The sequence below is a fragment of the Neoarius graeffei genome, chromosome 14, assembly GCF_027579695.1.
Source record: "Neoarius graeffei isolate fNeoGra1 chromosome 14, fNeoGra1.pri, whole genome shotgun sequence".
Taxonomy (NCBI): Eukaryota; Metazoa; Chordata; class Actinopteri; order Siluriformes; family Ariidae; genus Neoarius; species Neoarius graeffei.
The window spans coordinates 74,281,572-74,308,416 of NC_083582.1; the positions used below are offsets into that span (position 1 = coordinate 74,281,572).

Sequence of the window (26,845 nt, forward strand, 5' to 3'; positions counted from 1 at the left end):
CAAAAAAATCGGATTTCACAACAAATCGGATATGGGTCGTTTCAGGTTGCAGTCTGAACGTAGTGTAAGATTCCTGTTCCTGGAACCCAATGTGTTCTTCTGCTGTTGCATGCTGAGATGCTTTCCTGCTCACCACCATTGTAAAGAGTTACTATGAGTTACTATATCCTTCCTGGCAAAAAAACAAACAAAAAACCTCTAACCAATCTGTCCATTTTCCTCTGACCTCTCTTATCAACAAGGCATTTGCTTCCACCCACAGAACTATCGTTCACTCACTCACTCAAATTTTTTTTCCGCACCATTCTGTGTAAAGGGTGGCACGGCGGTGTAGTGGTTAGCGCTGTCGCCTCACAGCAAGAAGGTCCGGGTTCGAGCCCCGTGGCCGGCGAGGGCCTTTCTGTGCGGAGTTTGCATGTTCTCCCCGTGTCCGCGTGGGTTTCCTCCGGGTGCTCCGGTTTCCCCCACAGTCCAAAGACATGCAGGTTAGGTTAACTGGTGACTCTAAATTGACCGTAGGTGTGAATGTGAGTGTGAATGGTTGTCTGTGTCTATGTGTCAGCCCTGTGATGACCTGGCGACTTGTCCAGGGTGTACCCCGCCTTTCGCCCGTAGTCAGCTGGGATAGGCTCCAGCTTGCCTGTGACCCTGTAGAACAGGATAAAGCGGCTACAGATAATGAGATGAGATGAGATGAGATTCTGTGTAAACTCTAGAGACTGTTGTGTGTGAAAACCCCAGGAGATCAGCACTTTCTGAAATACTCAAACCAGCAGCCCATCTGGCTCAAACCAACACCCGTACCACAGTGAAAGAAAGTCACATTTCACTGTGAGATCACAGTTTTTCCCATTCTGGTGTTTGAAGAAATGAACATTAACTGAAGCGCTTGATTTGTATCTGCATGATTGTTTTTTGCATTGAGCTGCTGTCACGGGATCGGCTGATTAAAGAACTGCATCAAACATTAGGTGGATATAGGGGTGTTCCTAATAAAGCGGCCGGTGAGTGTATACTGTTCAGGTGACCTGTTTTGTCATTTGACAGCAGTGAAAGCACCCTAAGTTCCCCTTTTTTTTAAAGCCTGAAATTTGATGACTTTTCCGAAAGTATGTTTCCAAAATGCACAAAAATGAAAATATTTAAAAATCTTACACTTTTGTACAGATGCTACATATTTTTGTACATCAAAGCTGTTCAGGGTCAAAACCAACCCAGAGTTACTGAAATGGATTTTTAGACCTACCAGTGTGGTTCGAATCAAGGAAAATGGTGGTTTTAAGGCCACTCGAAACTGTGAAACCGTGCTATGTCTGTGTATATGTGTCAGAAAACAGAATCCAGGGACACATGTCTGCCCGGGGACACTTTGAGTTATTGACAGATTCAGAAAGTACAGTTTCTAAGCTTTCCGATGATGCCTTCCATGTGGAGATCTGACAATATTTGAAGAATGTGTGGCCTTTTGAAAGTGTATACTTCTTAAAACAGAAAAGGGAGAAAATCGCCCTCAAAGTTTTCCATCTCAGCTACTCTGGGTGCAGGGCGGGCACATAATGGTGCTCATCTGCATGACATTAAGGAAAGCCCTACCCCCTACGAGCTAGCACGATGCTACTTTCATGTAAACAAAGATCACCATGTCAATTTTCCTTCCATGCAAAGTATGCCCAACACAATTGTGAAGTACAAAAATAAGTCCTAAAGTATACTTTAACGTTTTGTGGTTGAAAAATTACTCACACCGTAAGAAAGAAAGATAGCACGATGATGACACAACTAACACAACACTAGTTTCATGTAAAGCCTCGGTCACAACCAGCCGTACGGTACGTGCTCCTACAGCCGGTCTACACGCAAAAAACGCAAGAAACGCACGAGAGCGCGCATGAAACACACGAGGGCGCGCGTGTGACGTGCTGATTTTCGAGCCGCAGACCGGCCGCAGAGGTTCTTTGTCATGTCAAACAAACTCTACGGGCGCTTACGTTTTTTTCAGGTTGCAAGACAAACTTACGGCCAACGCGCGTCTTTCTCCATGAACAAAAAAAAAAAAAACGCAGCGATTTGGGAAACGCCAAAAATCGCACGGCCAAAAAATCGTACGTCCGGTTGTGACCTAGGCTTAACCAAACCACAACACTCTCCGTTACATGCAAAAATAACCACACAGCCTTAGATTAATAAACTTACCCCATCAGAAAGAGAAACGGCGCCTTGCACACACCAATGCCTCCGATGGAATGTAATCCTAGAACGGTCCGTGTATCATCCGATCATTCAAGTATTCCATTCAATCTGGAAAACGAGGTTGCGTTTTTTTTGCTAGAAATGTTTATCTCTGATGTAAATACTGTGTGTCTGTTTGCTTCGCGGTGTTTCAGCTCCTCTGCGCTCTGTTTAACTTGCTCATTCCATAGTGAAATCACACGCCTGTATGCAGTTAAGTAGCCATGCGCTCAGCTCGCATCATACAGCTGATTCGCGAAAAAAAAAAAGACTTAAATCATCATGTGAATGGCCCATATGGTAATTTACCCACACCCCCCAGCAGGCTACAGTCCTGACAAAAACGAGACAATTTGCAACAAAAAATGTATGCTTTTCCAACAAAACAATCTATTATCTGAAATACTGATCGCATTCTTCAAGATCTCAACTTGCACATGATGGAAAAAAACAAAAATCACAAATTTCGAAAAAAAAATGCTTCTTTTGCGATTATCTCGGATTCGTTTCGGCCGACATGTGTCCCTGGATTCGGTGAGGGGTCACATATTTTTGATGCGGCAGTGGTGACAGATTTCAAATTGGAACTTGACGCTGTCATGAGAACTGCCTGTGTTCCCAGTACATTTGCCCAGGTTCCCACCAACACAAGCACCTGTTGGTCTTTGGGGGTGTCATGGTGTCAGTATCATCAGGGAATCCTGAAAGAGTAAAACAGCATATTTTCATGATCATGATCATATATGGCGCACATAAGGGTCAGAGGTCATAGGGTCAATTTGCAGCTTTTGAATTTGGGTGAGCTTCCATGCACAAGCCCAACTAACCACGCCCGAGCACACCTCTTCCAACCGGGCCAAGTGAACCGAGCATGTCACACAGCAATCACACTCGTCAAATGAACCAGACTTCAGGGGGCCAAACCTGCTCAGGCATGGTATGGGACGGGTCGCTGAGAGTGAGTTCACCCTTACTATCCAAGAGGTCATTGATCTGGTCTTCCAAAGTGAGCAAGCAGACGCTAGTTTGGAGGAGAAAGTGATTTTTTACGGTACGACTGCTTTGAATGCGAAGACTAATTTGCAAACAGCAGTTATTTTTTGTTTTGTTTGTTCGTAAAATATTAGTTAATGTTGAATTAATAGGTATGTATAATTAGATAATAGCTATGAGGATTTTTTATGATAGTTTATGATCAGTGAGGACAGTGTTTTATAGCTGTAATGATTATAAACGGTTATGTGGGGTAATAAACCCCACAGGTGGCTGTTATGTTTTTACGTCTTAATAAAACAGGAAAGGATATTGTGTGATAGTAGATGTTTCTCTCCATAAACTAGTGGTGTAAAATCGAAAAAATATACTCTCCCTGCCAGCGCTCGAAACTAACGGTGTCCCGACGTCCCAGGGACCATAAAAAATGTCATCGGGACACAAAATTATCATATTTGGGACAATCCCGGGACAATGGAAAAAAATAGATCTAGAGACGACAATTCCCCCGGGGGAAATCGTGAGAGTGATGCAGTGCGCGTAGCAGTCACAGTTGCCGGAGCTGAGCTGGACTGTATTTTTGTGTCTCTCTGCTCAGCGCGCGGGTGGGGGAGGGGCACACAAAAAGGGCAGCTTTCCGTCAGAGCGCTCCCTCCAAACAACGGGGGTTTACACGAAAACGGAAGGAAATATTCACAAAATTATTTCACATTGAGTGCCACAAGGGTCTCCTGAACACACTGATGTACTTTTTTTGTCTGTAGTGTAAAAATTGAGGTCACTAGAGTGAGACGAGTGACTTTTCTGATTTAACAGTCAAAGCGCAGCTACGTTTATAATGTGAGTCTATGGGGCTGCGCGCCTGCCCTCTCCTCATTTTCAGGCTTCTCATTCAAAAACTGCAAGTCCTATCGCTCAGGGAGACACATTGTGTGAATCCGGACAAGTGTGGCTACTACTTTTGAGAAAATTATATGTGTAGAGTGAAAATTGGGGCTGAAAACACAGTTTAAATGAGAAAGTTTGAGCTATTTTTCCAAGCTCTCTACACTCTAACTCAGGGGTCACCAAACTTTTTTCTCTGGGGGCCACATTGTCGTTCCTGACTGTGATGGGGGCCGGGGTCGGGTCAGCTATATCACATAGAATTGTATAACCCAGACAAATATGACCACCAGCAGGCCTCATTGTGTAGTAGAGATTACTAGCCTGGCACGGCCATCCCCACTACTATATCCATACTACTATATCAACACTTGATTCCTGGCACATATTTGTTTATCTTTACTAGTGGTTTGCAAACGTAGTAATCAAGTCTTCACACTTTGTTTTAATTTGAAATACCACTGATATTCCATTTATTTATTTTCTAATAAAAATAATATCAAAGCTGTCAAGGTAAGAAACATCTGCCTAGTTGAGGTGATTGACACTGGCAATGGTGAGTGGAAAATTATAAATTGTAGGTAGGCCTGTTGATATTAATAATATTAATAATAATTGTATGCAGCACTTAATAAAGGTCAAATAAATAGGCCTATAAAATAAATACATTTTAAAAAACAGTGAAATTATAATAATATGATCAATAGATCACAGCAGTTGTGCTGTGTCCTGCACGTCATTGCTCTCATCCATGGCCAAAGCAAAAAACTCGAATTCTGACGCTCTCTCATTCAGCTGGTCATACACGTTGTCCCCCAAATCTTCGGTTCGCCTGGTCATAGTAGGTGCGGAGAGACTCACCGCGTTGAGCGCATCCTTCTTGTCGGGACACACCTCCTCGGCCCCAGCAAGCATGCATACTTTAACAAAGTCCCCATCAGTAAACGGCTTTCCATGGGTAGCTAGTAGGTGAGCTACCTTATAGCCAGCTTGGACAGCAGCCTGGTTGATCTGGGTTTGGGGAAGGAATACATTCTGTTGTGCAGCCAGTCCGCATTTCACCCTCCGAATCCTGCCTTCTCTTGTTTGCCCTCGCAAACTAGCATACTCTTTGTGGCATAGTTCGAATTACGTGGGAGCCAATGGGAGCTGAGCTCCCATTCCCTCAGGCTCCCATGAAAGAAGCAAACTTAATTTTCTGTGGAAGTCTCTCAAATACGTCATATATCACCATAATAAGCTTGAATAGCCTATATCACCATATAAATATAAATAAAACTCATTTCATTTCCGATCACCATGCAGCCATAACTTTGTATTGAACGTGTTATTAAACCGCAACATGTACGACTGTACTTCACCACCACACCACTATGCGCGCAAACTGAAATTTGCAGCCTGCGAAATCGAATGTGAAGTTAAGTCCGAAGAAGACTTGTCCTCTATCTCACAACGATCTTCCTTTGTTTAACAATATATATAATTATATATATATACACAATTTGTTTAAATATATATATATATATATATATATATATATATATATATATATATATGCGCAACACCGTGTGTGTGTGTGTGTGCGTGCGTGCGTGCATGCGCGCGCCTGTGTGTGAAAGCTGTGCACTGCAGTGCGCAAAAGTGCGCTGGTCCTGGAGAGTGAGTATGCATTGCTTTTTTTTTTTTTTTTTTTTTTTAAATAGAGACCCCCATAGGGTCAAATTTATAATTCGAACCCTGCTTTGTGGCGGGTTTCATAGTGACGACGCAGATTATATTCTTTGAAAACCGGCACACTTTCTTTACATACAAGACAAACTGCACGGTCCTTAAACTGAACGAAAAAATAATCGGTGGTCCACTGTTGTTTAAAAACTCTGCACTCTCTGTCAGCTTTTCGCTGACCGCTCGCCACTTTGCTGTCCTGAACACTGACAGTTCTCTGCGCGTGCGCTGCCTGTCACTGCTTGATCGCGAGCATATGACGAAAATTCGGAAAATATGAATAGTTCATTTTATAACTAAATAACAATTTTAATTGATAAAATCAACAAAATACAAGATGCAGACATGTTATTATTTGCCAAAAAGCAATTTAAAAAAATAGGCCATGACCACTTTTGGGGATTGCCTCAGAGGGCCGGTTCAAGTGATGGGGGGCAGAGGGGCTGGGGGGCCGGTCAAAGGGGGGTGGCGGGCCGGATCTGGCCCGCGGGCCGTAGTTTGGTGACCCCTGCTCTAACTTAACTAGCTCCACTGGTGTGTAACGCAATAGACACCCATTATAAAGCCGGAATTTCTCCAGGAACCCACATGGTGTTTGAGCTGGGTCTGAGCCAAAAGTATAGAACCTAGCAAAAAGTTGATTGCCAGATCCACAGAGGAGAAGTTTCTCTACGTTTTAAAGTTTGAATCATGTCTCTAGGTGAAAGCATGCCAGAGCAGCAGATGTTTGAAAATGTGTGTAGTTTTTCAAATAATTCCATAGAAATGAATGGGAAATTTATCTAGGTCAAAGAAAATGAAATTAAGCACTGTAAATAATGTAAATGATTTCTATGACTAAAGGTTACAATAAAAAAAACTTGCATTACATTGTTTTGTTTGCACTTATATGATATGACACTTTTATCCAAAGTGACTTTACGGTTTTTTACAGTGTTACAGTCTTTGTAGTAGTGTTGGCGTAGGTGCCTTGCTCAAGGGCATTTCATCTATTGATGGTATGGCTGATGGCTTTCAAAACATCTCTGAATGGGGCAACAGGTATATTACATAAAAATGGATAACGGTAATGGTGAAAATGATAAGTTGGCCTTATATATGCCAACAGATATTCAAGGTATAAGTAGATGAAATGAACATAAAAGGGGTCTTATTTTCAACTAAAGTGTACTGCAGATGTAGTGAGTTAAAAATTTTCTGAATGAGCTAGTTGGCCCCTTTAAATAAACGGGTATCTATTCATACAGTGAGATCGCCAAAGTTTAATAAACTGAAAATGCAATAACTGTAATTTTGAAGTAGATGATGTATAGGACATGTGTCACTTGTGTTTTGTGACTTATTGTAAAAATGATATAAAGGGTTCAAAATCGCATAGTTACAAATATAATAGTAACTTCATATGATAATATTAACCACTGGTTATTTCAGAGAGGAAAAAAATGGGGACACTACTGCTTCCATTCGGGACAATACAACACAGAATTCGGGACCACTGGGGGACACAAAGAAAAAAAGTTAATTTCGAGCCCTGCTCCCTGCTCTTTGAAACATTAATTAAGGTTTATTCACCCATTTATTAATGCCAGATAGGCTGTTTATACGGTATGTTCTAAGGGCCCGGTCCTACAACACCGATAACTATAACTATACTTATAACTCCAACTCTGACTGTCCCTCTGTCTGAGTTTAGTTCCAGTCTGGAGCAGAAACACCACAACTATAATATCAGTTGGTGCTGCCACTCAGGGAAATAAACGCATGCAACTTAGGAATAGTCCTGGAAGTTTTTTCCAAGTAGTAGCACATTATTCCGGGTCGTCCTGTACAGCTTGGACTTCAAAACAACCCATGCACACACTCCGGTGGTTGATATAATACGGATAGGTCACGGATTACGGAAATATAATAAAAAAGGATACAAAATACGGCGTGGTTACAGATTTTAATATGGATGCATCACAGATGCTAATAATTTACAGATTGGTCATGGACATTTCAATATATTACAGATTGGTTACTGATTTCATACGGATAAAAAATGCATCGCGGATAAAAAAATTAAGAAATCTAAAACAATTAAATGTTTGGACTGACAAAGTTCATAATTAAAATATCCTACCTGCATTTATATGTTTACTTCATTAATGTACTATAGATATTTCATGGAAAATCACATATCCATGAAAATAGGATTCATGCTTTGTACTATATTTTTTATTTTCCGTGAATCTGTGTTCCGTGACTTCATGATGCAACAAGGATGTACAGAGATGCCCGGGGAAAATCGGATGTGCTCAGACAACATCACATGGAAACAATTAGCTGATTGGTCAGATGTTTTATTGGATCAGGTCCAGGTTTGGAAAAATCGCTCCAGAAGCGATCTCAGCGAAACGGATAAACCCAGGCTTGGGATATAGGGATCGTTATTGGTCTGGTATGAGCACCGACCACATAAACTGCAGGGGACTGATTTCTCATCTCATCTCATTATCTGTAGCCGCTTTATCCTGTTCTACAGGGTCGCAGGCGAGCTGGAGCCTATCCCAGCTGACTACGGGCGAAAGGCGGGGTACACCCTGGACAAGTCGCCAGGTCATCACAGGGCTGACACATAGACACAGACAACCATTCACACTCACATTCACACCTACGCTCAATTTAGAGTCACCAGTTAACCTAACCTGCATGTCTTTGGACTGTGGGGGAAACCGGAGCACCCGGAGGAAACCCACACGGACACGGGGAGAACATGCAAACTCCACACAGAAAGGCCCTCGCCGGCCACGGGGCTCGAACCCGGACCTTCTTGCTGTGAGGCGACAGCGCTAACCACTACACCACCGTGCCGCCCGGGGACTGATTTATTTATAGTTATTGTTATAGTTATTAGTACTGTGGGACCAGGCCTTAAATAGATCTGTGGTTTAGATTTTGGTATAGACACTTATGAGGGGGATTCTTGGGCTGAGTTAAAATTGACCCACGCCATACTGTGAAGGTATAGAATATACAGTGTGTAAGCGTTAAGATGATAAATTAAGCCTTTTTTGTACAAACACATGATTATCCATAGCTCACTGACAGAGGCTACTGAATTTATTCAGTACTCGCTGCAGATAAACCCGAAATGATCCACATGCCTTATCCCCTGTGAGCAGAAAGAGATTTCCCTGAAGCTCTTTTCGATGGCCACTTTCTTACTTTAATTTATTTAGTGTGAATTTAGTCACACTTGGAAGAAACTCTGGACACTTACAGTAATGCTTTTATGGCTGAGGACTACAGTTGACTTGCTGACTTTAGGACTGCAGTTGTCATGAACAGTTTTGCACTCAAGTTTCCATCAATGAAGAGTTATAACATCAACGAAACTGACTTCATGTTAAAACTCTTTATGTTATGGTCATGTTGTCTGTTGTTGTCCAGGTGGGGATGGGTTCCCTTTTGGGTCTGGTTCCTCTCGAGGTTTCTTCCTCGTGTCGTCTGGGGGAGTTTTTCCTTGCCACCGTCGCCACGGGCTTGCTCATTGGGGATAGATTGGGGATAAAATTGGCTCATGTCTTGGGTCATTCAGATTCTGTGGAGCTGCTTTGGGACAATGTCTGTTGTTAAAAGCGCTATACAAATAAACTTGAAACTTGAATGATCTGACCAAATTCTTCTGTGTTTTCTTGTATATAGATCGTGTGGGTGCAGTAAGCCACAGGTATGGCATTGGTCCAGTCCCTTCCGGTGACTACTGACCACCAACGTCCAGGTCTGGAGAGCCGTAGGCAACGTTCTTCTCCTGTTTCACCACCCTCTCTAGGGGGGATGGGCTCTGTAAGCAGTATGATCCCCAGTCATGCCGCATACCATGGCCGGAACAACCTAGAGGTCACGGCTCAGCTCCGCCGGGGTACGCCAGGCTCAGGACGACTCCTGTCTGATTCCTCTCAAGAAGGAATTTTTGTAACTCGCACACCGTCAAGCAAGAGGAAAGCCATTGCAGCTCGAGGGAAAGGAATTGGCGGGCGATCATATTCACATGAAGATTTGATCACTGACTGGAACGATAACTGGTTGAATTCAGGCCAGAGTCAAGGAGAGATGGGTGTGGATGGGCCTCCTAAACTGGTCCCTGTTTCTGGGCAGTTAGAGAGGGTAAGTACTGCATACAAGTGGATCGAAACGTATATATGCACACTGAAAACTAGGGGCAACAAAATAATTGCACGAAGATGCCATATTCTTAAGTCTATATAGGTTTATAGTAGTGGAAAATCATGCATTATTTTCTGAGAAATATAGTTTGACAGAATATGAATAATAAACTTAAGTCGACTCTTCAGTGTCAACCACTCTTATGGAGTGAGTACCTGGGCTATTACTTACTTGGAAATAAAATTGACTTAATTGGGATGGATCTCATGAATCATGCAAAACACACAAATAGCCCACTGTGTAAGAAAACCAATATAGTTTTCAAAATTATTTACAGATGAAAAATGTAAAAATGGCACTACCAAATATTCACCAATTGGGGGGTGAATAATTTTAACCATTTGTCCTTTGCAGAACGTACAGCAGGCCATCATCCGTCCAACAGCTTTCAAGCCTGTGGTGCCAAAGAGCAGAAATGCTATGCAGTATCTCTCGCCACGGCTAGGGGGAGGCTTATCAGGGAGCCAGGGCAACCTCAGTGCACTCTCTCCAGAACAAGACATCGTCAGCCCAGTAACCACAGAACGGCGCAGCTCCTACAGTGGAGCTCGGAATGGCTTGTTCAGCCAGTCGTTCACTATGACGGACTCAGGACGGAACTCATTAACCAACCTGAATGCATACAATGGCCCTGTTTATGGTTTAAACCAAACAGAAGCTAGCAAGCCTGTGCTTAGCCACGGACACTCCAATTCAGACAGTGGACGTTCATCTTCAAGCAAAAGCACAGGGTCTCTTGGAAGTCGGAGTCAACCGGGTATATCGGACATGGGATCAGGTGGACCCTCTCCTCCACCAATAGAGGCTTATGAGGCCATTGTGAGAGACTTGGAAGAAAAATTGAGAGAGAGAGAGCAGGAGCTGCAGCACCTGAGAGAAAACCTGGATGAGAATGAGGTGGCTATTTGTCAGGTTAGTAAAGAGTTTTTCCAAAAACAAAATGGACCGATGTGGACCATGGCACGGGCAATTGACAGCCTTTGAAGCCTTTCAGCTTAAAATGCCTGATTGGAAATACACTTGATTCAAAATTGATGAAAAACAAGACAGTATATACAGAGTCTTGCAAAAGTATTCCTCCCCCTTGGTGTTTGTCCTGCTTTGTCGTGGTACAAGCTGGAAGTAAAATGGATTTTTGGGAGGTTAGCGCCATTTGATTTACACAACATGCCTACCACTTTAAATGTGCAAATTATTGTTTTTTTTGTGACACAAACAATAATTAAGATGAAAAAACAGAAATCTGGAGTGTGCATAGGTATTCACCCCCCAAACTCAATACTTTGTAGAGCCATGTTTTGCTGCAATTACAACTGTAAGTCTCTTGGGCTATGTCTCTATTAGCTTAGCACATCTAGCCACTGGGATTTTTGCCCATTCCTCAAGGCAAAACTGCTCCAACCTCTTCAATTAGATGGGTTGCGTTGATGTACAGCAATCTTCAAGTTATGCCACAGATTCTCAATTGGATTGAGGTCTGGGCTTTGACTAGGCCATTCCAAGACATTTAAATGTTTCCCTTTAAACCACTCTAGTATGCAGTATGTTTAGGGTCATTGTCCTGCTGGAATGTTAACCTGCGTCCCAGTCTCAAACCTCTGGCCGATTCAAACAGGTTTTCCTCCAGAATCACCCTGTATTTAGTGCCATCCATCTTTCCTTCAGTCCTGACCAGCTTTCCTGTCCCTGCAAATGAAAAACATCCCCACAGCATGATGCTGCCACCACCATGCTTCACTTTAGGGATGGTGTTCTCAGGGTGTTGGGTTTATACCACACATAGCATTTTCCATGATGGCCAAAAAGATCAATTTTAGTCTCATCTGACCAGAGAATCTTCTTTCATGTGTTTGGGGAGTCTGCCACATGCTGTTGGCCACATGCTTTAAGCAATGGCTTTTTTTCTGGCCACTCTTCCATAAAGCTCCACCCACTCTGTGGAGTGTACGGCTTAAAGTGGTCCTATGGACAGATACTCCCATCTCTGCTGTGGATCTTTGCAGCTCCTTCAGTGTTATCTTTGGTGTCTTTGTTGCATTTCTGATTAATGCCCTCCTTGCCCGGTCTGTGAGTTTTGGTGGGCGGGGCCTTCTCTTGTCAGGTTTGTAGTGGTGCCATATTCTTTCCATTTTGCTATAATGGGTTTAATGGTGCTCCGTGGGATATTCAAAGTTTGGGATATTTTTTATCACCCAAGTCTCATCTATACTTCACAACTTTGTCTCTGACCTGTTTGGAGGCTCCTTGGTTTTCATGTTGCTTGCATAGTCGTGTTGCAGAGTCAGGGTCCTTCCAGAACAGGTTGATTTCTACAGACATCATGTGACAGATCATGTGACACTTTGATTGCACACAGGTGGATCTTAATCAACTAATTATGTGACTTATGAAGTGAATTGACTAGACCATCTCTTATTTAGGGGTTTCATACGAAAGGGGGTGAATACCTATGCACACTCCTGATTTCTGTTTTTTCATCTTAATTATTGTTTGGGCCACAAAAAAAAAAAAATCAATTTGCACCTTTAAAGTGGTAGGCATGTTGTGTAAATCAAATGCTGCTAACCCTCCGAAAATACAAGCTGGAATGATAATGGAATGTGACAAAACAGGACAAACACCAAGGGGGATGAATACTTTTGCAAGACTCTTAAACCACCAAAAAACATCCTTTAACCATAAGAAACATAAGTCATTTTGAAGAAGTGCGAAATATTTATTCTTGTTGACAGGTGTATGAAGAGAAACAGAAACGCAGTGAGCTAGAGATGGAAGAATTACGACAGAGCTGTGCCACTAAAATGCAGAAAGCTTCCCAGAAGGCCCAGCGGGCGCAGCAGCTCCTTCAGTTCCAGATCTTCCAGCTTCAGCAGGAGAAAAAGAAGCTGCATGATGATTTTACGCAAGTCCTGCAGGAACGTGAGCGGCTTGAGGAACGCTGTGCCTCCTTTGAGCGGGAACACACACAACTGGGCCCAAGACTGGAGGAGACCAAATGGGAGGTGAGATGAGTGTGAAACTAATTCAGGCCAGGCTGATATACACCTCTTGAGTTTATTTTGAAGGCCAATGTTGTGCACATAATGCAGCTAATGAACATAATTAAACAAAAAACAAGCATAATGGACTACATTGCATTGTAGGCATTTAGCAGATGCTCTTATCCAGAGCAGCCTTTGCAGCAGTTGGGATTTAGGTGCCTTTCTCAAGGGCACTTCAGACATTCCTGCTGGTCCAGGGAATCAAACCAGTGACCTTTTGGTCCCAAAGCTGCTTCTCTAATCATTAGGCCATGGCTTCCCCATAACATGACCTGAGATAACAAGACAGAGGTACCGTAAAACAAGCTACAGAATGACGCAGGGCATGGCCAGGGTGGTGTCATGAACAGGAAACTTATTAAGTCAGGGAGATAACTGTTGTCTAACATTTGGGCCTAGCCAGGAGAGGGAACGATGATTGGACTGAAGAGACTGGATAATTGGACTGAAGAGACATGGATAATTTATCTGAGGTAAAGAATTGACTGACCAACAAAGCAGCAGGAACTGGTGCTAGACAAGCTGGAGAAGAGGGATAGCAATTTGGACTGATACCTGTAACCTGGAGTTACAGTCGGCTGTTCAGCACAGATCGAGAGAGAAAATAGATCTAGGGACTATTCCAGATCTTTCTTGTGCTTCACTGGGACCTGTGGCCATCTAAACTGGGACAGCAGAACAGCAGGGAGGTGATGCAAGGGCAGCAAAGCCAGAGATCAGGAACAAACTGTGACAGTGAGAAGTCTTGGAGGTTTGGATTGAGAAAAGTTGTAGTGAAAGGGTTCTTTGGGTGGTTGATGGCTCTTACTTTCTGAAGGGGTTCTACTCTGAACCATTTGTGAAAGTGTACATAGTTCTAAGGGTGTTTCGAGAGGGTCAACCCTTAAAGGTGCTAGTTTGAGGGTCATTTCACCGAGAAATCTTCCCGGAAGACCATACTGCGATCTCAGAGCGTGGCTTGGTCGCCGCAGGTCGTACGCAGTCAACAGTTGACCGAGGGTTGGTCACGCCTTGGTCTTCCGTGGTTGCACGTGGTCGAGGAATGGTCTCCCCGACAAAGAGATTGTAGCTCGTTTTTTTGACATGTCAAAAAACTGAGCCTCGACCTAAAAGTCGCACAGAGAGCGTCGAAAGGGCGAACAAGGTCGAGGAAAGGATGCATCGGACGAGAGACAATCGAGGCTAGAACGGGGATGAGCGATGCTCAGTCTTCTCGAGCAAGAACTGATTGCGCGCATGGTTGTGCTGCTCGGCCCGTCCTCGACACTCACTCGATCCGTGCAATCTAGCTTCACTCTTTTGCGATCAAGCCTTGCTCCACGCAACCTGTCCCAGACCTTCCCTAGACCCGTACGCTCCCTGTTCTTCCCACGATTGGATTCTAAAGTGGATTAAGGTGCGACCTACTTCAACCAATAAAGATCGACCATTGCTTAAGTTGTGACCTACCTTCGCCTAATCCTATTAAAGCTACGCGTACTGAATGTCATATAAATAGGGCGCATAAGCTACGCCTACTGAACGTCATATAAATAGGGCGCAATAGCATGATGCAGAGCGATTGGGTCCATGTTGTCCCTTCGGAGGCTGGTCAAAAACTGATGGTCGGCCACCGATCACCAGGCCTTTTTATACGGTCACAGTGGGTCGCACACAAATCTGGGTGACCGTGACAAATTTGCGCGTAGCTCAGGCGAGAATCTGTCTAGAAAAGCTCGAGAATTGAGCGTACAGAGCGAGGCTAGAATGTTTATATCGCAGGCTAAATCGTATTGATCGAGGGTACTTTGCAACTCGTACGTAGCTAGATCGGCCAAAATTGAGCCTTGATCGGCCGAGGTCACGCACTTGCGAGGATAGATCGCCGAGAGATCAACGCTATGTCGCAGATTGGTTGAACAGAACGAGCCTTGGTCGTGTTAAGATCGCATCAGATCGAGTAGATAGACGTAAGTAGAGCGTATGTAAAGCGTCTACAGAGCGTATAGGACGCAGGTAGAGCGTACACATCGAAGGTCGAACGAGATAACATCGAACATAGAGCGTACACAGAAAATAATGCGTTTAGGTCGCACGGACTATGGGAAAACATAGCTGCGATCATAGTCGCGCGTGGTCGCGTGCGATTTTTCCAGATCGTACTCGGTGAAATGAGCCCCTTTGGAAAGGTATGGGTCCAGCAACTGCACGGAGACCAGTGACCCCATAGAGGCTGCAGTGAATCAAGTGGCTTTGACTAATGCCTGCTGTGGATGAAAGAGTACCCATGGTGTGGTGGGCATTTATGACGTAATATGTATCATGTATACTACATGAAACATTCTAAGATCTCGATGAGTATCTTGGAGAAGCAGACATAAACAAAAACAGTCATTGGTGACTGAAAGAAAGACTTGATGATTATTTGTGAGGGCTTGGTGTTAGAAATCCAAGAAATCAGAAAGCCCAAGGATAAACTCCAAGATGCCAGTCTTCCAACTGGTCAGACAAAAAAAAAAAAAAAAGATCTTCGACTACATAATTGTATATACACTCCTGTTGATGTCAAAAGGCTGGTGCAAGCTAATTTAAAAATATAGTTTACTAAGCTATAAGTTGCTCAACAAATGTGTACATTTGGTCCACTGAAGCCTTAAAAGGTTTCCCTTTGAAAGAAGGATCCAAAAAGAGTCCCTTGACCACACGGGGCCCTATGACGCAGACATTTTTAACTGTCCCTTGTCTATTTAGGGCCCTTTGAATCGCCCCTTTATGCCAGCCCTGACTATATTGAAGTTACATATGTGACTGATGTCAGACCAGCAACACTCCCACCACCAAAGACACCAAACAATGCCTAACGTTGATAAACAATCTGATAATATTGCATTATGGGTACCTATGCCCTCTTAATGAACTTTGCTGTTAGTGATATTACATTACAGGAATTTGGCAGACCCTCATATTCAGAGCAGCCTGGGAGCAGTTGGGGGTTAGGTGCCTTGCTCAAGGGCATTTCAACCATTCCTGCTGGTCCAGGGAATCAAACTGGCAACCTTTTGTTCCCAAAGCTGCTTCTCTATCCTTTAGGCCATGGCTTCCCATATTTATTAGTCACATAGCTCTTTCTTACGTGTCTTACATTATCCACTGATGTTCCCTCATCCCGACTCATCCCCAGGTGTGTCAGAAGACAGGCGAGATCTCTTTGCTAAAACAGCAGTTGAAGGACTTGCAAGCAGACCTGTCTCAGCGAGTGGGAGAGGTGGTGACACTACGAGGGCAGCTGCGGGAAGCACGGACTGAGCTTCAGAATAGCCAAAGCCAACTGCAGGAGGCACACACCCACACGCGCACTCGTGCCCTCGAGCTGGAGGTGTGCGAGAACGAGCTGCAACGGCGCAAGAGCGAGAACGAGCTGCTGCGAGAGAAAATGAACCGTTTGGAGGAGGAGTCAATGAGGCTCCGCCAGGCTTTGAACGAATACGCTGAGGCTTCACCTCTCAGAGGAGCAGGGGGTGGTGCAAGTATTGAGGAGCAAAGGCTGGCAAGTGATAGCGAGGAGGTCAAAGGTCAACGTGAGAATGCCAGGCAGCAGGTGGAAAGACTGAAAGGTGAGCTGGCTCGCCAGAAGCAGTTGGTCGATGATCAAGCGGCGGCATTTGAGAATGAGCGCCATTGCTGGGAAGAGGAGAAGGACAAAGTGATTCGTTATCAGAAGCAGCTGCAGCAGAATTATGTTCAGATGTACCGGCGCAACCGGGAGCTCGAGGCGGCCCTACGTGAGCTTAGCCTGGAGTTAGAGAAACGAGAGCAGGACGATGAGAGCAGCGGTAATGAGGTCACCTTTGACGATGTTGCTGCAACCGAGATATAACACTCTCCGGGCAAAATTCTACTGGAGTTGTTCGTTCACAGTTGCATATTTAATCGATGCCCTGTTGACCCGGGCCATCACTTTTGATTTCATAGCAGTATCCAAATACAGCTTTTTTGCTCACTGGTTGAAATATGCATACATGGGATTCACTGACACTAAAACGTGGATCTGTCAATAAACTCAAAAGAAAAGTTGGAAAAAGATCCGCAATTGTGTTGGTTTTTTTTTTTCTTACCTGTATTCTGAGAAATCCCATCTTCTGCACCAGGATTGGCTAGTAGTTGTGTGCAGGGACTTCGCTGACTGGGCAGTTGAAATGCCAGATTGTGGAAAATGCAGAAATATCCAAGATAAGAGATTTCTCAGAATATTGGTGGGGAAGTGGTACACCATTGTTTCTCAAGATCTATTTTTGCTTTCATTTCTACAGTCATATACTGTAAAAGGCTTCCAACTTACTGCCTAGTTAGTGGAAAATTTATCCTGGTTAGGGTTGGAACCAAATCCCAGGGACATTAAGCACAAGGCAGGAATACATCCTGGATCTGATTCCAGTTCACTACATGGTATAATGCACAAACACATCTGGCAAATTCCTCTATAAGCTCACCCTTTACCTATTCTAAATTATTAGCAATACAACAGTCACAGATTTTCCAAAGCCCTTCTTCCCATGTCTGTGGATCCACCTGAACTAAATGACAATGACTAAAATCTTAATTTATTTATATATATATATATATATATATATATATATATATATATATATATATACACACACAATTATTCTATTCACATTCACTGGATATGAGCAGTCATGCACTGTGATTGGCTACTCTACTGCTAGGTTATCAGCCCATATACCGTGAGTAGAGAAAAAACAAAATGGCGGAGAGCATCAAATCAGATATATCACTTTGTTATCAAGTATTTAAAAGAAACAGAAATAGCTAAAAGAATATAATTCCCCCTCCCAATAGCGCCTGTTCCACACTCCAGCCCAGCCGGTGGCAGTAATACACCTTTAAGTTGGTTTGCCAACTGCCAAAAAACCCTAAAGAAGAAGAAAAACAAAATGGCGGAGCATGTTACTGAACCAACTGAGGATGAAATAAAAACTCTACTCGAAAACAAAACTCCAAAAATTGTCATCAAGCATTTAAAAGAAACAGAAATAGCGAAAATAATAGTCCCCGCCCCCATATCTCTTGTTTCACACTCCAGCCCAGTCGGTGGCAGTAACGCACCTTTAAGTTGGTTTGCCAACCACCAAAAAAACCCTAAAGAAGAAGAAGAAGAAAACCCAAAAAATAAAAAAAGCAACAAAATATGGAATAAAAGTATTTCATGGTAAGAATGTACCTTTTTAATTTTTCAAGAATTATTATTGTAGCATTTTTTCACAAATTGCTCCTGTCATTTCGCTGGCCTGTTTACATTCTAAGTGGAAATGATTTTGTTGGACGTTCTGTATAAAGGTTTTATTTATCGAATTTGCAAAAAATAAAAATGCTCCGTTTCTCAAAATCCAGTGAATGTGGATAGAATAAAACAGTTATTCTACTCAATCTCACCGTACACGGCTTATAGACAACTCGGTGCTACGCGCCTCATCGGCTATCGCTCATGTACGACTCGATTTCATGGAATAATTTAAATATTTTAACTCTTTTAATTCAACCTAATCCCCGACTTGAGAATCATCTCTGTAATTGAATTATAATATTTTTTATCATTTTTATTTCATATTCATTGGAATAATAAACTTTTGACCCAAACGTAAAATAAATAAAGGTTAAAAAGCAACCTGCCTTTCCAACATTATCATATTGAACATAAGTTCACATGTACAGGATCCTGAAGAGGTCATTAAAGTTTGTATTTTATATATTTAGGTCACGATTGTCACATTTAATGTGACTCTATAGTATAGGCTAAGTCATCTCAACTGTCTTGAGATGCTCTCTGTACAGTACGTCACACAAAGTGTAAAGTTCAAGTTTGTACGGCTCATATTTATACTTTCTATCTGCTTTCACGTGGAATGTACGATGCGACTGATTGTTGCACTCGCCACATCTGTTTGCCGCATTTAATGCAGTCGTGCTCATATACAGTGTGTAAGCTGTGAAATTAAAAGTGACTGTTTAAAACCCTGATTATGGAATGGTGTCTCAGGAGACATCACTTCAGCAATGTACAACTGCTTTGTCTGACCTTTGAATGTTTTATAGTTAATTCAAAAGTCACTTAAGTGCACTTTGTACGTGAAGAGGTTGCGTGGTGAGAGTGTTTATCCCACCTCATTGTACATCAGCTGAGAAGATCTCCACCTCATGATGAAGTAACAAAAAGCAGCTGAATTAAAAAAAAAAAAAAGCAGTGTTCCCAGACCAAAAGACGTGTGCGCGCGTATGTATACAGTTTGGAAAAAGAGGTTCATGCGGGTTCTTTGGAGATTTGAGGATTCTTTGATTCCTAAAAGGTTTAAAGCGAGACAGCCTTTCGATTTCAAAAAATTGATGAAATTTAGTTCCTTAACTTTAGTTTCCATGCGCATGAAATTGCTCGCTTTGTGCATTCAAGCAGACAGAGGAAGTCCGTGTGCGCATGCGCAGGTTTACCTTCTTCTTCTTCTTTTGGGTTTTACGGCAGCTGGCATCCACAGTGTTGCATTACTGCCATCTACAGGTTTACCTTTGAGCGTGCACTGACAGTTCCATCATTCTGTCGCTAAACGAACAGCTGATCACACCGAGGTGCTCGCTGAGTGCCAATATTTATTAGTTTGGTCCTGCGTTTCCTTTCCTTCGTATATAACATAACGTCTTTTCTTCTCGCTTTCTTTCCGTTACTGTAGTCGGTCTTTCACGCTTCATTCGCACGCTCACGTCCTCCATTTTTCTCTCCTGTTTCAAATTTGTATCCCACAATTGTTTGCCTTGCGTGAATGGGGAAAGCCCACCACGTGATGCATGACGTAGTATCTTGTATTGGGTCATGGTGAAGCAGGAAAAAATAGCGGAGAATTTAGGGCCACATGGCCTTAAATTCATTAACTGTTCTATTTAAAAAACCTAATAAAATTGGAAGTCTGTCGAATTCAGTAGCTTTCGGTCCACTAAACAAAAATAATTGTGTGTCGGGGAAAATTCTTTTTATGACCTACACTTGAAAAATCTGAAAAGCAGTCTAGCTTTAAACTGTTGTGGAAATACTCTGTTATAGAAACTTTAAGTGTTTCCTCAGTGGGATGAGCTGAAAATCTATTTCGCATGGGTGGACAAATCAGTAACCTGGGACAAGCAGGGACAAACAGATTTCATGTCTGGTTGATTCGGGTTTTTTATTTAGTCACCTGGTGGACAAATAGGTTAACTTACTCTTGATTGACTTTCACTAAACCCATCATCAACATACCGTAACTCTCCTGCCAACACAACATGCAGTCAGCTTACATTTTAGATATCTAGAAAAATAGACACAAACCAGGCTCAAATAGTAGATTTTATATGTGATGAAAGAAAAAAAAAACACACTACATATCGTATACACTCACTGGCCACTTTATTAAGAACACCCATACATCCACCTGCTGTTTGATGCAGTTCTCTAATCAGCTGATCCCTTAACAGCAGCGCGATGCATCAAATCATGCAGATACAAATCAAGAGCTTCAGTTAACGTTCACAATGTTCAAACATCAGAATGGGAAAAACTGTGATCTCACAGTGAAGTGTGACTTTCTTTCACTGTGGCATGGGTGTTGGTTTGAGCCAGATGGACTCAAGTCCAGCCAGGATCTGGTCTTCCCAGGCAGTCTCCCATCCCAGTACTAACCAGGCCCTTAAAGCGTATGGGTGCGGCGCCGATCTCCACTTCTGTAACCCTTGGCCTCTCGTCTATTATACAGCTAGGATTACAGTAGGGGGCTGGTTCTCTGATAACCACAAGAGTCTGACTCCCCACTCGCATCTGTATTGCAGCGTGCTTTGCCAGACAGCAGTAGGTACCATTTTTATGATGGTCTTTAGTATGACCTGACAACGAGGCGGGCACGCTAACCATTAGTCCAGCTCATGGTTGCCAAATGGACTGGTTTGAGTATTTCAGAAACGGCTGATCTCCTGGAGTTTTCACACACAACAGTCTCTAGAGTTTACACAGAATGGTGCCAAAAATAAAATAAAAAAAACATTGAGTGAGTGAGTGAGTGAGTGAGTGACAATTCTGTGGGTGGAAACAAACATCTTGTTGATAAGAGAGGTCAGAGGAAAATGGACAAATTGGTTTGAGCTTTTTTGCCAGGAAGGATATAGCAACTCGTATAATCACTCTTTACAACCGTGGTGAGCAGAAAAGCATCTCAGCATGCAACAGAAGACAGAAGAACACATTGGGTTCCACTCCTGCAGCCAGGAACAGGGATCTTAGAATAAAGAACAAGTTCCTATTAAAGTGTCCGGCGAGTGTGTGAAACATTGGCCAATGACTTGCTGACTTTTGTTGTGACTTGATGCCACATACTTGACAATCTACATGATCATCTACTTTATTCATTTCACTTAGTCATTGTACCAGGGAGTGACGTAGTGGTTAGCGTGTCCGCCTCTCGATCAGGAAATCACAAGTTCTACTCACACTTGGGTCATACCAAAGACCATTATAAAAATAGTGCCTTCTGGCAAGGCACGCTGCAATACAGATGCGAGTGGGGAGTCAAACTCTTGCAGTTACCAGAGGACACCCCCCCACCCCCCCTTAACTCTAGGTGAGAGGCCGAGGGGTACGAAACGGAGATTGGTGCCGCCAAATGCGCCATAAAATGGTGCGGGAAGGACTTTGACTTAGTCATTACTAATAAACTTAATGCTAACTACTACTTTTTAACCTCATCAAAAGACCAAAACATGGTCCAGGATGAGCACATTCCTTCCCTGTTGGGCTGGGTAATGAATTCATGATTTGTCCACCCCTGTTTTTGGATTCGAGATAGAACCTTTTCTCAAAGAGTGAAGTAAAACAAACAAGAAAAACAAAATCTTTGGATCAAGTAAGGTCCAAAAGTCTGAGTTCACCACCAAAAATTAGCCTTATTAACCCCTCCAGAACACTGATCATCAGCTTATTATGTGGTGTTTCTTTTCAGGTCATGAAAATTGAACAAAAGTTTCAGTCCATTTGAAAACACTGAAGCTACAGACACTCACTGACTTATTTGTATTATTATCCAGTAAGGCACACATGGTAAATATTTGAATAGTTTGAATGAACAATGGTACTTAATTTTATGACCTCAAATGGAAAACTACCCAGTAGCTATTCTGTTTGGAAGCCAAATAGCACTGTCTGTGTGAAATTTGCGTCTGGCTAAGGAGTGGCAAGAGTAAAAGGCAAAACCAGGTGATATATACAGTCCTGTGCAAAAGTCTTAGGCACATGTAAAGAAATGCTGTCGACCAAAAATGGCTTAAAACATAATGAAATGAAATGAAATGTTTCAACATTAAAAAAATACTATAAACAGTAATCAGTAAGCTGTAATGAAACAAAGTCAATATTTGGTGTGAGACGACTCTTTGCTTTAAAATAAAAACAGTAGTCTGAGGTCCAGTGAGGTCAGTTTTATGTGGAAATGATCTGTAGGTTTTCCTGAGCATCTTACAGAACCAGCCCCAGTTCTTCTGGACACTTTGACTGTCACACTCACTTCTTCATTTTACACCAAAACCCAGCAGCCTTCATTATGTTTTCTTTTTTCATCTGAAAAGTGTCTCTTATGCTGCTCAGATACAAACATTTTTTTTCCTGTAACCTTTAATTTTGTGCTGGAAAAAAAATGAACGTTTTGAACTCTAAAATGTTCTTGTACTGTTTTGACTCGATAATGTAGAAGTCATAAAATAGAAATCTATAACAAAGTTTGTACGAAAAAAAGGGATGCCTAAAATTTTTTGCACAGTACTGTATGTCATGACAGTAGAGTAATTCGTTGAATTGACTTCAACCAGGAAATTTACTTCCTCAAACAAAGCAGTAATTATATATATATTAGTGCTGTCAAGTGATTAAAATATTTAATCGTGATTAATGTCGCGACTGTCGTAGTTAACTCGCGATTAATCGCAATTTAATCGCACATTTTTGTCACATGAAAAACCATTGTAATTCTCTTATCAGCATAAAAAAGTGAATGGGCTTGCTCACCGTTCGAACTACGGGGTACACGGGGGATCCGAGATCCCCTGAAACAGACATGAGATCCCTTGAAAACATGATTTGGGAAATGTTGGGGGGTCTCTAAAATATTGGCAAAATGATGTTTATTGACATAGCAATCGTGTGTAACGGGAAGCATTTGCATATCCGAAGTGAGCGTGCGATGGAGATCTGCGCTCTGAGACAAGCACAAGCACCCCCCCCCATAAGGGACCCCCCTGAAAATATCGGCATAGTTCGAACACTGGTTGTACCAATGTTTTTTTTTTTTTATTGCAGAGCATAACACGTCTCGTCACAGCCACTGCAAAGTGGGGCTGGAGCCGCCGATGGGAAAACGAAACCTAAGCCGAGCACCGTGGCTCTTCGGGGGAGGGCAGAGGACTCTGGCTGTGCGGGGCGTGGCATCATGTCACAGAGCGTTAATCTCGCAATAAAAAAATTATTGCCGTTAAAATTGAGTCAAGTTAACGCGTTAATAACGCGACATTTTTGACAGCACTAATATATATATACACACACACACATGGAAGACTGTTTTAATTGTATTACTAGAAGATGTTATCTGTTAAAGCGAAACAGCCTTTCGATTTCCTAAAATCGGTGAAATTTAGTTCCGTCTGAAATGTGGTGATTGTGATATCTGTTTATTTCTGTAATATCTCACACAATATCAGGCCATTCTGTGGCTGGAAAGTTATTTAATTTGAGGGGATTAAAGCAAATAATGTGCATGAAATCGCTCGCTTCACGCAGTCAAGCAGACAGAGGAAGTCCGTGTGTGTGCGCATGCGCAGGTTTCCCTTTGAGCGTGCACTGACAGTTCCATCATTCTGTCGCTAAACGAACAGCTGATCACACCGAGGTGCTCGCTGAGCGCCCATATTTATTAGTTTGGTCCTGCGTTTCCTTTCCTTCGTATATAACATAACGTCTTTTCTTCTCACTTTCTTTCCGTTACTGTAGTCGCTCTTTCACGTTTCATTCGCACACTCACGTCCTCCATTTTTCTCTCCTGTTTCAAATTTGTATCCCACAATGCCTTGCGTGAACGGAGAAAGCCCACCACGTCATGCATGACATAGTATCTTGTATTGGGTCATAGTGAAGCAGGAAAAAATAGCAGGAATTTAGGAACACATGGAGATAAATTCATTAATTGTTCTATTTAAAAAAAATAATGATAATAAAATTGGAAGTCTGTGATTCGAATTCAGTAGCTTTCAGTCACTAAACAAAAATAATTGGGTGTCGGGGAAAATTCTTTTTATGACCTACACTTGAAAAATCTGAAAGGCCTTTAAGTTTGGTGAGATATATTTATGATATCATAACATTAAGGTGTCAAAGGATATAATAATAATAATAATAATAATAATAATAAAACTTATTTTTTCAGCTTTTTGACTGTTCAGCCATAGTTACAAGACAGTGAGTGTAGAGTTTGGTAATGATGAAGGAAGAGCAAACCTTACGTTAACTAAAGTTATCATGACATGAGTTTGAACACTGGGTGACACTCATTAATTGCCAGCAATTTACATGGATTTATTTTAATCATAGATGGAATTGAAATGATGAATTCAAATAAATATGAATTAACACTTGTGTATTTACTAATTCTGACATTCATAGTTTGTTTGTGGTAACTAATGCCATAAATAAATGTTAGTTATGGAAATTTTAATGTTAATAAAAAAAAAACACTTGCTAGTGGTTGTAGACTTTTCAACTCTATCTTACATCTAATATTTGGCATGTAAACAAAATGAAATGTATAAAGTGAAAATAAATGTGTATTTTATCACAAATTCCCTCAGAGAGGCCACTTTATATACTGTGAAGCACAAGTGTGTTCTGCCAAATCTCAGTTTCCTTGCCATGGGAAACTCTTTTCACCACCATAAATATCTACTAAGGTATATAATGTTAAGGTATAAAAGGAAAAACAAACATCCTAATCTCGATACTTGTAATATACCTGTATATGGACACACGTTAGATATTTGGTAATATATTGTTGTATAAAATAGAGTAGGTCACTGTGAGTAGACCAAAGCATTGTCACGTATTTGGTGTGGTGTTTTGACGTTAATGTGGTGAAAGTGTCAGAGTGCGATTCCTATATACATTTTTAAAAAAATATTACAGTATTTGTATGAAGCCATGATATTGTATTTTTTCATGCTGTATATTTCTGACTGTTTCTAATAAAAATAAAACATCTGGTCAATAAATTATGCATTCTGGAGTCGATTTACTGGTTGTATTTTCTTCACTTTTCATGGAACAGGTTTTAAATGGAACCAACTTCATGACTAGAAATCTGAAATTCATCTCATCTCATCTCATTATCTGTAGCCGCTTTATCCTTCTACAGGGTCGCAGGCGAGCTGGAGCCTATCCCAGCTGACTACGGGCGAAAGGCGGGGTACACCCTGGACAAGTCGCGAGGTCATCACAGGGCTGACACATAGACACAGACAACCATTCACACTCACATTCACACCTACGGTCAATTTAGAGTCACCAGTTAATCTAACCTGCATGTCTTTGGACTGTGGGGGAAACCGGAGCACCCGGAGGAAACCCACGCGGACACGGGGAGAACATGCAAACTCCGCACAGAAAGGCCCTCGCCGGCCACGGGGCTCGAACCCGGACCTTCTTGCTGTGAGGCGACAGCGCTAACCACTACACCACCGTGCCACCCCTCTTCTCTTCTCTTCTCTTCTCTTCTCTTCTCTTCTCTTTTCACATATTGACAACCAAATCTGATTCAGTTTTCTTTTTAAAGAGAACTTTCTTGTTATGTATCATCTTGTAGAAACTCCATCTGCTTGCCATTTATTTCCATCACAATATGCACTGAAAATTGTGCTTACACCCTAAAGTATCTGTACATGTCAACAGCTGAGGAAATTAGTGCATTAAAAACTGAAAATGACCTCCCTGACCTCGGAAAGTAGTTGATTCGTTTAGAACGGGTGTATATTTGGGGTAATTTACTGAAGCATGTTATCAGCCAAAAACATTAAGCTTTGGTGAAAACTACATTTTTGTCTATTTTCAGAGTTTTTTCAGACTTTTGACCTGAAAATATTAGAGAAATATGCGACAGGACAAATAGAAAGCGCTTATGTCAATTATATATAGTGAATAATACATTTCATTTATGTCAAGGTAATAGTTTCGGCTAAAAGTAGAGAAAGCATCAATGCAAAGTTTTAAGGGACAACCATCACATTTTGGGAATTTTTGTAATTTTTATCCCCTGCTGGCCGAAAGGCCCGAACGGGGATTATGTCGTGGCGATGTCCGTCCGTCCATCCCAGGAAGGGCGCTCATCTTCTGAAATCAACTCCTCTCACAATTTTTGGAGGAATTTCATGAAACTTGGCAGGATTTTTTGTTATATGTCGGTACTACACATACTGCTATTTCTTTAAATTCGGTCACATTTTACCAGAGTTACAGCCCTTGGTTAACAAAATTATACTTTGGCAATTTCACAAGAGTGTGTTTTCCTTCTGAAATCAACTCTCACAATTTGTAGAGGAATTTCACCAAACTTGGCAAAAGGCTTTGTTATATGATAGTTATACGCATATTTAAATTTTGTTTAATTTGGGCAAATTTTACAAGAGTTATGCTCTTGATTATGAACAAACTTGTACTTTGGTAA

At 42.0% G+C, this 26,845-nt stretch overlaps 1 protein-coding gene across 2 annotated transcripts in view; it reads left to right on the forward strand.

Moving 5' to 3' along the window:
* lzts2b (leucine zipper, putative tumor suppressor 2b) overlaps nt 1-25,397 on the forward strand; it is an 88,283-nt gene extending 62,886 nt beyond the window's left edge. For both annotated transcript variants that reach the window (XM_060940304.1, XM_060940305.1), the window contains exons 2-5: nt 9,520-9,981; nt 10,396-10,953; nt 12,774-13,043; nt 16,243-25,397. In XM_060940304.1, coding sequence (XP_060796287.1) covers nt 9,547-9,981; nt 10,396-10,953; nt 12,774-13,043; nt 16,243-16,938 — 1,959 coding nt within the window. In that variant the 5' untranslated portion in view covers nt 9,520-9,546 and the 3' untranslated portion in view covers nt 16,939-25,397. The remainder of the gene's footprint in view (nt 1-9,519; nt 9,982-10,395; nt 10,954-12,773; nt 13,044-16,242) is intronic.
* Nucleotides 25,398-26,845: the final 1,448 nt, after the last annotated feature.